This window comes from Anolis sagrei, chromosome 5, assembly GCF_037176765.1.
Source record: "Anolis sagrei isolate rAnoSag1 chromosome 5, rAnoSag1.mat, whole genome shotgun sequence".
Taxonomy (NCBI): Eukaryota; Metazoa; Chordata; class Lepidosauria; order Squamata; family Dactyloidae; genus Anolis; species Anolis sagrei.
Genome location: NC_090025.1, coordinates 195,544,665 through 195,562,555, shown reverse-complemented (window position 1 = coordinate 195,562,555; position 17,891 = coordinate 195,544,665). Strand labels below are relative to the sequence as shown.

The following is a 17,891-nucleotide window of genomic DNA, read 5'->3' as shown; positions in this document are numbered from 1 at the left end:
TCCACAGATATATAAACCCATTTCCCTAGTTCCAACATGCCTCACTACCTCTGAGGATGCTTGCCGTAGATGTAGGCGAAACGTCAGGAGAGAATGCCTCTAGAACATGGCCATATAGCCTGAAAAAAACCTACAACTACCCAATAATGCTCCTGTCTTACCTCAAGACCTTCCCTTAATGGGGTCTTCTCTTTTCCGTAGTTCTCGGTCTGCTTGACCATCATTTTCCTGCTGCAGCTGGCGTCCGGCGTTCTGGGCTTTGTCTTCTCAGATAAGGTATTTGTTGTTGTGGTTGTGATACTATTATTACTGTGGTGGTGGTGGTATTAATATTCTTGCTATTGATATTGTTGTGATATGATTGTGATAGTGGTATTATTGCTATTATTATTGTATTGTGGTATTTTTGTTGCTGTTGTTATTGTGGTAGTGGCATTTTTTGTTGCTTTTATTATGGTGCTATTATTGTGGTAGTGATATTATTTCTGTTGCTGTTATTATTGTTCCAGTATTATGATGATGGTGGTATTAATGATTTTGCTGTTGTTATTGTGGTGGTGGTGTTGTTGTAGTTTTAATATTGTTGCTATTGTTGTTGTGGTATTATAGTGATAATGCTATTGTTGTTGCTGCTGTTATTTTATTGTGGCATTATTATTATGGTAGTGATTCTGTTGTTACTGTTATTATGTCATGGTGGTATTGCTTTTGCTGTTATTATTGTACTATTATTGTGGTAGTGATATTTGTTGCTGCTGTTATTATTATTATTATTATTATTATGGTAATATTGTTGTTGTTAATATGGTAGTGTATTGTTGTTGCTGTTATTACTGTTATTGTGGTAGTGGTGTTGCCATTTTTGCTGTTATTGTATTATTGTGGTGTTGTTGCTGTGGTTATTGTGGTAGTGGCATTGTTGTTGCTATTATTGTGGTAGTGATATTATTTCTGTTGCTGTTTTTATTGTTCCGATATTATGATGATGGTGGTAGTGGTGGTATTAATGATGTTGCTGTTGTTATTATTGTTGTGTATTATTGGAGTTTTAGTGTTGTTGCTATTGTTGTTGTGATATTATAGTGATAATGCTATCGTTGCTGCTGCTGCTGTTATTTTATTGTGGTATTATTGTTATGGTACTGACACTGTTGTTACTGTTGTTGTTATGTTATGGTGGTATTGCTGTTGCTGTTGTTATTATTGTACTATTGTGGTAGTGATATTTGTTACTGTTATTATTATGTTATAGTGGTATTGCTGTTGCTGTTATTATTATTGTTCTATTATTGTGGTAGTGATATTTGTTGTAGCTGCTGTTATTTGGTAGTTGTATTGTTGCTGCTGTTATTTTATTGTGGTATTGTTATAGTAGTGATGCTGTTGTTACTGTTGTTATTTTTATGTTATGGTAATATTGCTGTTGCTGTTATTATTATTGTATTATTATTGTGGTAGTGATATTTGTTGTAGCTGCTGTTACTATTATTATTATTATTATTATTATTATGGTAATATGGTAGTGTATTGTTGTTGCTGTTATTACTGTTACTATGGTGGTGATATTTTTATTTTTGCTGTTTTTATTATATTATTGTGGTATCTTTGTTGCTGTTGGTATTATTGTGGTAGTGGTATTATTGCTTCAGCCTCTGTTATTTTATTGTGGTATTATTGTTATGGTAGTGATAGTGTTGTTACTGTTGTTATTATTATGTTATGGTAGTATTGCTGTTGCTGTTGTTATTATTGTGCTATTATTGTGGTAGTGATATTTGTTGTTGTTGCTGTTATTATTGTGGTAATATTGTTGTTGCTGTTGTTAATATGGTAGTGGATTGTTGTTGCTGTTATTACGGTTATTGTCGTAGTGATATTGTTATTTTTGCTGTTATTATATTATTGTGGGATTGTTGTTGCTGTTGTTATTTGGTAGTGGTATTGTTTCTGCTGTTATTTTATTGTGGTATTATTGTTATGGTAGTGACACTGTTGTTACTGTTGTTGTTATGTTATGGTGGTATTGCTGTTGCTGTTGTTATTATTGTACTATTGTGGTAGTGATATTTGTTACTGTTATTATTATGTTATAGTGGTATTGCTGTTGCTGTTATTATTATTGTACTATTATTGTGGTAGTGATATTTGTTGTAGCTGCTATTATTATTATTATGGTAATATTGTTGCTGTTGTTAATATTATTTATTTTATTTATTTATTTATAAATAAATAAATATGGTAGTGTATTGTTGTTGCTGTTATTACTGTTACTGTGGTGGTGATATTGTTATTTTTGCTGTTATTTTTATATTATTGTAATATCTTTGTTGCTGTTATTGTGGTAGTGGTATTGCTGCTGCTGTTATTCTATTATGGTATTATTGTTATGATAGTAATTCTGTTGTTACTATTATTATTATTATTATTATTATTATTATGTTATGGTGGTATTGCTGTTGCTGTTATTATTATTGTGCTATTGTGGTAGTGATATTTGTTGTTGCTGCTGTTATTGTAATATTTTTGTTTCTGTTGTTAATATGGTAGTGTATTGTTGTTGCTGTTATTAATGGTGGTGATTGTTATTGTTATTTTTGCTGTTATTATTACATTATTGTAGTATCTTTGTTGCTGTTATTATTGTGGTAGTGGTATTGTTGTTGCTGCTGCTGCTGTAATTTTATTGTGGTATTATTGTTATGGTAGTGATAGTGTTACTGTTATGATGTTATGGTGGTATTGTTGCTATTGTTATTATTGTACTATTATTGTGGTAGTGATATTTGTTGTTGTTGCTGTTATTATTATTGTGATAATGTTGTTGCTATTAATATAGTAGTGTATTGTTGTTACTACTGTTAGTTGGTGATATTGTTATTTTTGCTGTTATTATATTTTTGTGGTATCATTGTTGCTGTTATTATTGTGATATTGTTGTTATTATTAGTATTGTGGTTGTTATTATTGTTATTATTAGATAAATGTGTTGCTGGGGCCTGCAGAGGAGGTCTCCCATTTGCAAGGATGGCAAAGGAGGAATCCAAGACTTCAGTCCTCTAATTTCTTGAAAGTTTAATGAAAATTAAATTAATTTTTAAAAACACCCCCTCGTTATCTTCGTTTCCAGGCGCGGGGAAAAGTCAGCGAGATTGTCAACAACGCCATTGTGCATTACCGGGACGACTTGGACCTCCAAAACCTCATTGACTTTGGTCAGAAAGAGGTATGCTGTTTGCATATACTACAAATCCCCAATTCTCCTTGCTAACTTCCAACCAAAGGCATAATGAATAAATGCAGTTTGACCCCACTTGAATTGACACAACCCAATGCTGTGGAATCCTGGGAACTGCAGTTTTCTAAGGTCTTGACCCTTTCTGCTTGCAGCACCTTTGCTTCGCCGCTCTTGTTAAGAGGGTTGAATGAAAAGTAATGCCTCCACCTTCGTTACTTGGGTTTGGATGGGAATATTTTAATAAATCAGACACAGAACTGATCCTTAGAATGTGCTCTTTAACTACCACTATTCACCTTTCCACATAATCACCAAATTGGATACATTTCTGCCAACGATGAACAAGTTTTCTGAAGCCGTCAACACTCTGTTTCCGCAACCAGTGTCTCACAGTTCTCTCATCCTGGGTACCCATCGTGCACAGATCTTCTGATAGCCAAGCAAAGCAATAATGTGACCCACACGTTCTTGCAAAATGCCCGTTGTGCTTGAAATCTCTCTCGGAGTGATACGACAATAGTTCTGAATTAATCTGTCAACCTTTTGCTTGTGATACTCGGTGGTTGCCGTCACAGGATGTCCAACTCTTTGTTTGTCACGCAAATCAGATGTTCTCACCTCGACATCTTTAGACTTACTCGCCCAACGACGCACAGTACTCACATCAACACAATCAACATCAACAGCTTGCATTCTCTGATGAATCTCCTTTGAGGTGACACAGTACTCACATCAACACAATCACCATAAACAGTTCAAATTCTCTGATGAATCCCCTTTGGGGTGACATCTTCTGCTGTCAAGAACTCAATCACTGCACATTGCCTAAGTCGTATTGACTGACCATCTGCGCACAGTTCCATACTTTGCACTTTAACAATACAACCGTTCCATGCTAAGGCTTCCCGCCAAAATGGAACTGTAGAGGGGAGTCTACTGAACAAGCCAGTACCTGCCACATACCAGTACTCCCACCTGTTGAGTTTCAAAGGTGGAGGCATTGCTTTTCACTTTAGCAACACAACCGCTCAATGCGAAGGCTTCCTGCCAAAATGGAACAGTAGAGGAGAGTCTACCGAACAAGCCAGTACTTGCCACATACCAGTACTGTCATCTGTTGAGGGGTTTCGAAGGTGGAGGCATTACTTTTCACTTTAACAACACAACCATTCAATGCTAAGGCTTCCTGCCAAAATGGAACTGTAGAGGAGAGTCTATTGAGCAAGCCAGCACCTGCCACATATTTATTTATTTATTTGGAGTGCTTCTACCCCACCCTTCTCAACCCCCTAGGGGGGACTCAGGGCAGCTTACAAAAGGCACAATTCGATGCCCAACAATTCACAAAACACAATGTACAAATTACAGTAAAATGTCAACAATTATGATTAATTAAAAATAATCGAAAACACTACAATAGCAGCAGTAAAATCATCTTGTCGTCAAAGTTTGCACATACCAGTACTGCCATCTGTTAAGGAATTACGAAGGTGGAGGCATTACTTTTCACTTTAACAACATAACAGTTCAATGCTAAGGCATCCCGCTAAAATGGAACTGTAGATGAGAGTCTACTGAAAAAGCCAGTCCCTGCCACATACCAGTTCTGCCATCTGTTGAGACGTTATGAAGGTGGAACATCTGGTGGACAAAGAAGGCCGAAGAAATCCAACACCTGGCAGATACCCATAATGCTCAGGGATTCTTCAAAGCCACAAAGGTAATCTATGGACCAAGAAACCATGGCATACAGCCTCTACGTCCATCAGATGGAACCAAACTCCTGAAGGACCAAAACTCAATTGCACTACGTTGGAAAGAACACTACCAAAGCCTCCTGAACCGCAGCTCCAATGTGGCCGAAGAGGTCCTCTCACAAATCCCACAACAACAAACCAGGGATGAGCTTGCAGCACTGCCTAGTTTGGAAGAAGTCAGCAATGCCATCAGCCAACAGAAGAATAACAAAGCCAGTGGACCAGATGGGATCCCTGCTGAAATCTTTAAAGAGGGAGGACCTGAGCTAGCACACCAACTCCATCAGCTCATAGAAAAAGTGTGGGTGACCGAGAAAATCCCAGCAGACTTCAAGGATGCCACCATCATCACACTCTTCAAAAAAGGGGAAAGAACAGACTGCGGAAACTATCGAGGTATCTCCCTTCTAACCTCCGCTGGGAAAATCCTCGCAAGAATCCTTGCAAACCGCCTTCTGCCCCTCTCAGAAGACACCCTCCCAGAATCCCAGAACGGCTTCCGCCCCTCCAGAGGAACCGTGGACATGATCTTCACTGCACGACAGCTCCAAGAAAAATGCAGGGAACAAAACCAACCTCTGTACATGGCATTCATCGACCTTGCCAAGGCATTCGACACAGTGAATCGCAGCGCTCTCTGGACCATCCTCCACAAAATCGGGTGCCCAAGCAAATTTGTGAACATCCTGCGGCTCCTCCATGATGACATGATGGCAACAGTTTTGGACAGCAGTGGCTCCCAAAGTGACCCATTTAAGGTGGAATCCGGTGTCAAACAGGGATGTGTTATTGCCCCAACTCTATTCTCCATCTTCATCGCTATGATACTTCACCTTGTTGATGGGAAGCTTCCCACCGGAGTGGAAATAATCTATCGGACAGATGGCAAGCTATTCAACCTCAGCAGACTGAAAGCCAAAACCAAGGTTACAACAACATCTGTTATAGAACTCCAGTATGCTGATGACAATGTCGTCTGTGCGCATTCAGAAGAAGATCTACAAGCCACTCTAAACACCTTCGCAGAAGCATACGAGAAGCTCGGCCTGTCACTGAACATTGAGAAAACCAAGGTGCTTTTCCAGCAGTCACCAGCCAACTCCTCCCCAATGCCAGAGATACAGCTTAATGGTGTAACATTAGAAAATGTGGACCATTTCCGCTACCTTGGCAGCCACCTCTCCACCAAAGTCAACATCGACGCCGAAATACAACACCGCCTGAGCTCTGCAAGTGCAGCATTTTTCCGAATGAAGCAGAGAGTGTTTGAGGACCGGGACATCCGTAGGGAGACCAAGGTGCTTGTCTATAAAGCCATTGTCCTCCCAACCCTGCTCTATGCCTGTGAGACGTGGACTGTCTACAGACGTCACATGCAGCTCCTGGAACGATTCCATCAGCGCTGCCTCCGGAAAATCCTGCAAATCTCCTGGGAAGACAAGCGGACAAACGTCAGTGTGCTGGAAGAAGCAAAGACCACCAGCATTGAAGCGATGGTCCTCCAACATCAACTCCGCTGGGCCGGCCACGTTGTCCGGATGCCTGACCACCGTCTCCCAAAGCAGTTGCTCTACTCCGAACTTAAGAACGGAAAACGGAACGTTGGTGGACAGGAAAAGAGATTTAAAGATGGGCTCAAAGCCAACCTTAAAAACTCTGGCATAGACACTGAGAACTGGGAAGCCCTGGCCCTTGAGCGCTCCAGCTGGAGGACAGCTGTGACCAGCAGTGCTGCAGAATTCGAGGAGGCACGAGTGGAGGGTGAAAGAGAGAAACGTGCCAGGAGGAAGGCGCGTCAAGCCAACCCCAACCGGGAACGCCTTCCACCTGGAAACCAATGCCCTCACTGCGGAAGAAGATGCAGAGCAAGAATAGGGCTCCACAGCCACATACGGACCCACAAGGAAATCCAAAATGGAAGACCATCTTACTCGTCCAACGAGGGATCGCCTAAGTAAGTAAGTAACTTTTCATTCAACCCTCATATTTCAAGTGAATGCAGTTTGGCAGCATTTTAACAGCCGTGACTCAATGCGATGGGATCCTGGGAGTTATAGTTTCCCAGCGTCCTTAGCCTTCTCTGTCCAAGAGTGACGGTGTCTCACCAAACAAACTCCCAGGATCCTGTCGCATTGAGCTATCGCAGTTGGAAGTAGTACAAATCTGCATGAATTCCCCAGTGTGGACACAACCTCTTCTTTTCCTCTTTCCAGTTCAGCTGCTGTGGAGGCGTCTCCTACAAGGACTGGTCCCGAAACATGTACTTCAACTGTACGGCGTATAATCCCAGCCGGGAACGCTGCTCCGTGCCTTATTCTTGTTGTCTGCAAGTCGAGGATGAGGTCAGTGAGGACAAAGGGCTCTGGGTGTTGGTTGGTTATTACAGGCTGTCCCCAAGTTACAGACATCCTACCCCTAGTTAAGAATGGAGCCGAGACAACAGAAAGTGAGAGGAATCTGATATTATGTACTATTAGTATTAATATAAATATTTTATATTGTATAATTATATTATATTGTATTGCACATATATACAAATATATACACACATATCCATAGAACACATATGGACAGACTGGGCCACAGCATGCATGTGCAAAACCACATATATACACTAATATACTCAGATATATATACACGTATCCACAAAACACATATACTCAGACTGGGCCACAGCATGCATGCGCAAAACCACATATATACACTAATTTTCATATATACACAAATATATACACACATATCCACGGAACACATATACACAGACTGGGCCACAGCATGCATGCGCAAAATGACATATATACAGTAACTTACATATATACATATACACAAATATATAGCCACATATCCACAGAACACATGTACACAGACTAGGCCACAGCATGCATGCGCAAAACCACATATATACACTAACATACATATATACACAGATATATACACACACATACACAAAACACATATACACAGACTGGGCCACAACATGCATGCGCAAAACCCCATATATAACACTAACATATGTATACTATATGTATATGCATATAATATTTATAATATTATAATGTAACGAATATAATAATAATAACAATGATATTATAATTATATGTTTATATTACATATAATATTACTAATAATATTACGATATAGTGGTATGGTGCAATATAGCAATGTTTAATGCTGATATTGTACTATGCTAATAATATAATATATTGTATGTAATATATACATTGCTCTGAGTCCCCTTCGTGGTGAGAAGGGTGGCGTATAAATGTCGTAAATAAATAAATAACACACATATATACACATCTACACAAATCTATACACACATATCCACAAAACACATACACACAGACTGGCCACAGCATGCATGCGCAAAACCACATATATACACTAACATACATACGTACACATATACGCAATATATACACACATATCCACAAAATACAGACTGGGCCACAGCATGCATGCACAAAACCACATATATACACTGACACATATATACACATATATACACACACATAACACATACACACAGACTGGGCGACAGCATGCATGCGCAAAACCACATATGTACACTAACATACATATGTAAACATATACATAAATATATACACGCATATCCACAAAACACAGACTGGGCCACAGCATGCATGCGCAAAACCACATATATACACTGACACATATATACACATATACACATATAGACACACACATAACACATACACACAGACTGGGCCACAGCATGCATGCGCAAAACCACATATATACACTAACATACATATGTACACATATACACACATATCCACAAAACACAGACTGGGCCACAGCATGCATGCGCAAAACCACATATATACACTGACACATATATACACAGTCACATATACACATATATACACACACAAAACACATACACACAGACTGGGCCACAGCATGCATGCGCAAAACCACATATATACACTGACACATATATACACATATACACATATATACACACACATAACACATACACACAGACTGGGCCACAGCATGCATGCGCAAAACCACATATATACACTAACATACATATGTACACATATACATAAATATATACACACATATCCACAAAACACAGACTGGGCCACAGCATGCATGCGCAAAACCACATATATACACTGACACATATATACAAATATACACAAATATATACACATATATCCACAAAACACATATACACAGACTGGGCCACAGCATGCATGCGCAAAACCACATATATACATTAACATACATACATACATACATATATATATGCACACACACATATACATAAATATATACACACATATCCACAGAACACATATAAACAGACTGGGCAGCAGAATGCATGCGCAAAACCACATATATACACTAACATACATATATATATATATATACGCACACACATATACACAAATATATACACACATATCCACAGAACACATATACACAGACTGGGCCACAGCATGCATGCACAAAACCACATATATACACTAACACACACACACACACACACACACACACATATATATATATATACCGTATATATATATACATACACATACACACACATACACACATATACACCAATATATATACACATATCCACAAAACACATATACATAGAGTGGGGCACAGCATGCAAGTGCAAAACCACATATATACACTAAAATACATATATACACAAATATGTACACAAATATCCACAGAACACATATACACAGACGGCTAGTGTTATATATTCAGAATTGTGGGAGTTGAAGTCCTAAACACCAGGAGGGCCAAAGTTGGCCCATGCTTGCCTTAGGGAATGTGCAGTAGTGATTAGAATGTGGATGGATGAGTGCTTTGTTTTTGCAATTCTGCATATATAATGTGCCTGTATGTATATGCTATATAATATGCCATCTCTGGCCTTTGCCCTCCTCCTCCTCCTCCTTGCAGTCGGTCATCAACACCATGTGTGGCCAAGGCATGCAGGCCCTCAACTACCTGGAGGCCGGCGAGTTCATCTACACCAACGGCTGCATCGACAAGCTGGTCAACTGGATCCACAGCAACCTCTTCCTCCTGGGTGGAGTGGCCCTGGGGCTGGCCATCCCGCAGGTGAGCCCCTTCCTCCTGGAAGACCCAACCAGGGCTTGGCTTGGCTTTTAAATGGTAGACAGATTGAAAGAAAAGCTACACACAAAACAACAACAACAACAAAAGTACATTTTCAAGAATAATACGAGGGTTAAATGAAAAGTAATGCCTCCACCTTCGTAACTCCTCAACAGATGGCAGTACTGGTATGCAGCAGGTACTAGTTTGTTCAGTAGATTCTCCTCTACAGTTCCATTTTGGCAGGAAGCCTTAGCATTGAACGGTTGTGTTGTCAAAGTGAAAAGTAATGCCTCCACCTTCGTAACTCCTCAACAAATGGCAGGATTGGTATGCGGCAGGTACTGGCTTGTTCAGTAGACTCTCCTCTACAGTTCCATTTTGCCGGGAAGCCTTAGCATTGAACGGTTGTGTTGTTAGAGTGAAAAGTAATGCCTCCACCTTCGTAACTCCTTAACAGATGGCAGTACTGGTATGCAGAAGGTACTGGCTTGTTCAGTAGACTCTCCTCTACAGTTCCATTTTGGCTGGAAGCCTTAGTATTGAACGGTTGTGCTGTTAAAGTGAAAAGTAATGCCTCCACCTTCGTAACTCCTCAACAGATGGCAGTACTGGTGTGCAGCAGGTACTGGCTTGTTCAGTAGACTCTCCTCTACAGTTCCATTTTGGCGGAAAGCCTTAGCATTGAATGGTTGTGTTGTTAAAGTGAAAAGTAATGCCTCCACCTTCGTAACTCCTCAACAGATGGCAGTACTGGTATGCGGCAGGTACTGGCTTGTTCAGTAGACTCTCCTCTACAGTTCCATTTTGGCAGGAAGCCTTAGTATTGAACGGTTGTGCTGTTAAAGTGAAAAGTAATGCCTCCATCTTCGTAACTCCTCAACAGATGGCGGTACTGGTGTGCGGCAGATATTGGCTTGTTCAGTAGACTCTCCTCTACAGTTCCATTTTGGCAGGAAGCCTTCGCATTGAATGGTTGTGTTGTTAAAGTGAAAAGTAATGCCTCCACCTTCGTAACTCCTCAACAGATGGCAGTACTGGCATGCGGCAGGTACTGGCTAGTTCATAGACGCTCCTCTACAGTTCCATTTTGCCAGGAAGCCTTAGCATTGAATGGTTGTGTTGTTAAAGTGAAAAGTAATGCCTCCACCTTCGTAACTCCTCAACAGGTGGCAGTACTGGTATGTGGCAGGTACTGGCTTGTTCAGTAGACTCTCCTCTATAGTTCCATTTTGGCGGGAAGCCTTAGCATTGAATGGTTGTGCTGTTAAAGTGAAAAGTAATGCCTCCACCTTCGTAACTCCTCAACAGATGGCAGTACTGTGGTGTAGCAGGTACTGGCTTGTTCAGTAGACTCTCCTCTACAGTTCCGTTTTGGCAGGAAGCCTTAGCATTGAACGTTTGTGTTGTTAAAGTGAAAAGTAATGCCTCCACCTTCGTAACTCCTCAACAGATGGCAGTACTGGTATGCAGCAGGTACTGGCTTGTTCAGTAGACTCTCCTCTACAGTTCCAGTTTGGCGGGAAGCCTTAGCATTGAACGGTTGTGTTGTCAAAGTGAAAAGTAATGCCTCCACCTTCGTAACTCCTCAACAGATGGCAGTACTGGTGTGCAGCAGGTACTGGCTTGTTCAGTAGACTCTCCTCTACAGTTCCGTTTTGGCAGGAAGCCTTAGCATTGAACGGTTGTGTTGTTAAAGTGAAAAGTAATGCTTCCACCTTCGTAACTCCTCAAGAGATGGCGGTACTGGTGTGCGGCAGGTACTGGCTTGTTCAGTAGACTCTCCTCTACAGTTCCATTTTGGCAGGAAGCCTTAGCATTGAACGGTTGTGTTGTTAAAGTGAAAAGTAATGCCTCCACCTTCGTAACTCCTCAAGAGATGTGTGGGCCACAGTATGCATGCGCAAAACCACATATATACACTGACACATATATACACATATACACATATATACACACACAAAACACATACACACAGACTGGGCCACAGCATGCATGCGCAAAACCACATATATACTGGTACTGGTGTGCGGCAAGTACTGGCTTCTTCAGTAGACTCTCCTCTACAGTTCCATTTTGGCAGGAAGCCTTAGCATTGAACGGTTGTGTTGTCAAAGTGAAAAGTAATGCCTCCACCTTCGTAACTCCTCAACAGATGGCAGTACTGGTATGCAGCAGGTACTAGTTTGTTCAGTAGATTCTCCTCTACAGTTCCATTTTGGCAGGAAGCCTTAGCATTGAACGGTTGTGTTGTCAAAGTGAAAAGTAATGCCTCCACCTTCGTAACTCCTCAACAAATGGCAGTACTGGTATGCAGCAGGTACTAGTTTGTTCAGTAGATTCTCCTCTACAGTTCCATTTTGGCAGGAAGCCTTAGCATTGAACGGTTGTGTTGTCAAAGTGAAAAGTAATGCCTCCACCTTCGTAACTCCTCAACAAATGGCAGGATTGGTATGCGGCAGGTACTGGCTTGTTCAGTAGACTCTCCTCTACAGTTCCATTTTGCCGGGAAGCCTTAGCATTGAACGGTTGTGTTGTTAGAGTGAAAAGTAATGCCTCCACCTTCGTAACTCCTTAACAGATGGCAGTACTGTTATGCGGCAGGTACTTCCTTGTTCAGTAGACTCTTCTCTACAGTTCCATTTTGGCAGGAAGCCTTAGAATTGAACGGTTGAGTTGTTAAAGTGCATAGTATGGAACCCTGCGTAGACAGTCAGTCAATACGACTTAAGCAACGTGCAGTCATTGAATTCTTGACAGCAGAAGGAGATTCATCAGAGAGTGCAAGCAGTTTATGGGGATTGTGTTGATGTGAGGACTGTGCGCTGTTGGGCAAGTAAGTTTAAAGATGTTGAGGAGGGAACATCTGACTTTCGTGACAAAGAGTTGGACGTCCTGTGACAGCAACCACTCGGTTTCACAAGCAAAAGGTTGACAGATTGATTCAGGACGATCGTCGTATCACTCAGAGAGAAATTTCAAGCATAATTGGCATTTCACAAGAACGTGTGGGTCACATTATTGCTTTGCTTGGCTTTTGGAAGATCTGTGCACAATTGGTACCCAGGATGAGAGAACTGTGAGATGCTGGTTGCGGAAACAGATTGTCGACTTCTTCCGTGACTGCTTCAGAAAACTTGTTTATCGTTGGCAGAAATGTATCCAATTGTTTGGTGATTATGTGGAAAAGTGAATAGTGGTAGTTAATGAGCACATTCTAAGGATTATTTCTACGTTTGATTTATTAACATATTCCCATCCAAACCCAAGTAACGAAGGTGGAGGCATTACTTTTCAACCCTCTCAGTTTGCAGCAGCCCAATTAGAGATCATATGCAAATTGTTCCAATCAGAGATCATATGCAAATTGTTCCACAGTGGCAACGAATCAGAAAGCTGCCACAGCCTCACGCCCTTTTTTCCCCTCTCTGCTGTCTCAGAATGTTGGAATGTTGAGGCTGGCCAATCAGAGACCATATGCAAATTGTACCACAGTGCCAACCAATCAGAATGCAGCCACATACACCTCCCTCCCTCCTTCCACATACAAACATTCACTTTTATTACATAGATAGATAGATAAATAGATAATATTACTAGTAATATTGCAGTATAATGTGTTATTATTTTGACGTAGATGTGAATTTTTGGGGGGGATTTGGGGGGTTGGTTATTTTTGCCTTTGTTCAGCTTCTGACGGCATTGAATGTTTGCCGATATCTGTTGGAAATCTCCTTGAGTCCCTTCAGGGAGATAGGGCGGGATATAAATAAAGTTTGATTATATTATTATTATTTTACTGACACAAAACCACAGTATGTCCCAGCAAATGAGGTCTATATGCTGGATTTCGTATCACAAGATCACAAGTTGAACACTTCCTAAGCATCTAGGACTGTGTGATGTATATTGTTGTTGTTGTTGTTGAAAATCCAGGTCCTCTTTCATTGTTTCTTCTTCCCCTTTGCAGCTGGTTGGGATCCTGCTCTCCCAGGTGCTTGTCAACCAGATCAGAGACCAGATCAAATTGCAACTCTACAACCAGCAACACCGGGCCGATCCTTGGTACTGACAGGCTCAGCATCCAGGGAAAGAGCTGCTCATTCAAGGGCCAAACCCACAAGGAAGGGGCTGGCGAGGAAATGGGGGCCTCCCTCTTCCTAGTGAAGCCTTTGGGAAGCTTGGAAGAAGACTCCAAATTGTGGTGACTTAAGGATCTCTGGGGAGGACTCTCCTCTGCATTTCTTGCCTGCAGATACAGAAACCTTGAGGTGCCAATGGCCATGACTTTCCCAGCCAGGTGATGCTTTTTGGCTCCCAGAGACAGGTTTTGGGGGTGCTAAAGCCTGGAACCCTATGTTAATCAAAAGGGAGGCATCTTCTCATTCCATGTTGCTAGAAGAAAAAGCTTTATGGAGTCGGGATCCATCCATGTTTCCATTGCTTGGTCAAAGAGGGTCTTCACCAGACAATGTAATGTAGAAGGCAGGAGAAGAAGGCCCTATTCCAGATGCATGACTCCATTAAAGAAGCCATATGCAGTCAGGACATAATCAAGGGGGTCTCTCCAACAGACAGTAAAGTAAGTTATGAGGAAAAGGAGAAAACCCTATTCCATATGGAGTCAGGATTCATCTGTTTTTCCAGTGCTTTGATAGATCAAGAAGGTCCTTCAACAAAAAATAAAGTAAGGTATGACACAGAAGGAAAAGAAGAAGACAGTATTATATGAATATGGAGTCAGAATCCATTCATGTTTCCAGTGCTTTGATAGGTCAAGAAGGTCTTTCAACAGACAATAAAGTAAGTTATGAGGCAGTAGGAAAAGGAGAAGACCGTATTCCATATGGAGTCAGGATCTATTAATGTTTCCAGTGCTTTGATAGCACAAGACGGTCCTTCAGCAGACAATAAAATAAGTTATGAGGCAGTAGGAGAAGAAGGAAGACCCTATTCTATATGGAGTCAGGATCCATCCATGTTTCCAGTGCTTTGATAGATCAGGAAGGATCTTAAACAGACAATAAAATAAGTTATGAGGCAATAGGAGAAGAAGACCCTATTCCATATGGAGTCAGGATCCATTCATGTTTCCAGTGCTTTGATAGACCAAGAAGGTCCTTCAACAGAAAATAACATAAGTTATGACACAGTAGGAAAAGAAGAAGACAGTATTAAATATGGAGTCAGAATCCATTCACGTTTCCAGTGCTTTGATAGATCAAGAAGGTCCTTCAACAGACAATAAAATAAGTTATGAGGCAGTAGGAAAAAAAGAAGACCGTATTCCATATGGAGTCAGGGCCCATCCATGTTTCCAGTGCTTTGATAGATCAAGAAGGTCCTTCAACAGACAGTAAACTAAGTTATGAAGCAGTAGGAAAAGGAGAAGACCCTATTCCATATAGAGTCAGGAGTCATCCGTGTTTCCAGTGCTTTGATAGATCAGGAAGGTCCATCAACAGACAATAAAATAAATTATGAAGCAGTAGGAAAAGAAGAAGACCCTATTTCATATGGAGTCAGGATCCATAGGAAAAGAAGAAGACCCAATTCCATATGGAGTCAGGATCCATCCATGTTTCCAGTGCTTTGATAGATCAAGAAGGTCCTTCAACAGACAATAAAATAAGTTATGAGGCAGTAGGAAAAGAAGAAGACCCTATTGTATTGTATATGGAGTCAGGATCCATCCATGTTTTTGATGCTTTGATAGATCAAAAAGGTCCTTCAACAGACTATAAAATAAGTTATGAGGCATTGGGAAAAGACGAAGACCCTATTCTATATGGAGTCAGGATCCATTCATGTTTCCAGTGCTTTGATAGATCAAGAAGGGTCTTCAACAGACAGTAAAATAAAGTCCTTCAACTGTGCTTTGATAGATCAAGAAGGGTCTTCAACAGACAGTAAAATAAAGTCCTTCAACTGTGCTTTGATAGATCAAGAAGGATCTTCAATAGACAATAGACATGTTTCCAGTGCTTTGATAGATCAAGAAGGTCCTTCAACAGACAGTAAACTAAGTTATGAGGCAGTAGGAAAAGAAGACCCTATTCCATATGGAGTTAGGATCTGTCCGTGTTTCTAGTGCTTTGATACATCAAGAAGGTCCTTCAACAGAAAATAAAATAAGTTATGACACAGTAGGAAAAGAAGAAGACAGTATTATATATGAAGTCAGGATCCATCCATGTTTCCAGTTCTTTGATAGATCAAGAAGGTCCTTCAACAGACAGTAAACTTAGTTATGAGGCAACAGGAAAAGAAGAAGACAGTATTATATATGGAGTCAGAATCCATTCATGTTTCCAGTGCTTTGATAGATCAAGAAGGGCCTTCAACAGAAAATAAAGTAAGTTAAGAGGCAGTAGGAAAAGAAGCCCTATTCCATATGAAGTCAGGATCCATTCATATTTCCATTGCTTTGATAGACCAAGAAGGGTCTTCAACAGATCATAAAGTAATGCCAAAGGCAGAAGAAGAAGAAGACCCTACCCCAGATGGATGGACCCCATTGAGGACGCCATATGGAGTGAGGACATCATCAAGTGAGGGTCTTCAACAAAGTAAAGACAGTAGGAAAATAAGAAGACCCTGTTCCAAATGGAGAAGCTCAACTGCAAGAGCCGATTGTTGCATGGCTTGGGTGTCCTTCATGCTTAGAGTTGCCACAACCCAAAGGCATCTTGACTGCAAGCAATCAACATAAATATGGCTGAAGGCAGCTGACAACAGTCAACATAAATATCAACAACAAGCAACTCATTTGACTGACATGCTGGAGTTGCATTCTGGGCTCCATACCCTGCCCAGAGGTTGGACTAAATGACCTCTTGGGTGCCTTTGGACTCTGTAATTCTTTAAACCCACCAATGTGAATAACAAGAGAGAGGCAAATGGAGGGGCTTTTGGACTCTAGATGACCTCTTATTAAGGAATCCCATCTCCAGAAATACCAACTTGCCCATTGTTCACTCAGTGGTTGTGTTCCCACTCTGGTCAGTGTGGTGGGTGTGTTTGTGGGTGCCTTTTTTTGACTATGTATTGTATCCTCGCACCAAAAGGTCCATATGGGGAAAGCAATGTGGTGTGCAATTATCTTTCTCGTGTTGTGTTACGATAATCCTACGGGTCTCTTCATAGGTGCATCTACACTGCAGGAGGAATGCAGTTTGTCACCACTTTAACCAACATGTCCCAGTGCTATAGTATCGTGGGAGTTGTAGTCTTGTAAGATATTTCAATTATTTATTTATTTACAGTATTTATATTCTGCCCTTCTCATCCCAAAGGGGACTCAGGGCGGATCACAGAATATACATATGCAGCAAATATTCAATGCTGTTTTATATACAAACCTCTACTTACAGCTCTAAGCTGTTTTCGAACTGCTTAGGTCAACAGTGAGCTGGGCTGACAGTCGGAAGCTCACGCCGGCCCGGGGCTTTGAACTGGCAACCTTTAAGTTCGTAGATCTTATCATTGCTGGTGATTTACCAGCTTTGCTAAATCCACAAGCATGTGGACAATTTCAACAGAAAGGAGGAAACCATGAAGATGAACAAAATCTGGCTACCAGTATTAAAAAAAACTCTAAAATTAAAACAGCAAAACAGCAGAGGGAACACAATCAGGGACATCTAATCACCTCTCAACAAAAGATTGCTCCAGGCAGTGCCAGGCTACCAAATGCTAATCAAGGTGGTCAGTTGAAACATTCACACCTAGCTCCAGCAGACAAGAGTCCTTTGTCCCACCCTGGTCTTTCCACAGATATATAAACACAA

The 17,891-nt window shown here is 40.9% G+C and overlaps 1 protein-coding gene across 1 annotated transcript in view; it reads left to right on the top strand.

The window, feature by feature from the left end:
- The window catches only part of TSPAN33 (tetraspanin 33), a 33,855-nt gene extending 16,668 nt beyond the window's left edge, over window positions 1–17,187 (top strand). The window contains exons 4-8 of the mRNA XM_060776366.2: window positions 202–276; window positions 3,128–3,223; window positions 7,206–7,334; window positions 9,943–10,104; window positions 14,072–17,187. Coding sequence (XP_060632349.2) covers window positions 202–276; window positions 3,128–3,223; window positions 7,206–7,334; window positions 9,943–10,104; window positions 14,072–14,173 — 564 coding nt within the window. The 3' untranslated portion in view covers window positions 14,174–17,187. The remainder of the gene's footprint in view (window positions 1–201; window positions 277–3,127; window positions 3,224–7,205; window positions 7,335–9,942; window positions 10,105–14,071) is intronic.
- The last annotated feature ends 704 nt before the right edge of the window (window positions 17,188–17,891 follow it).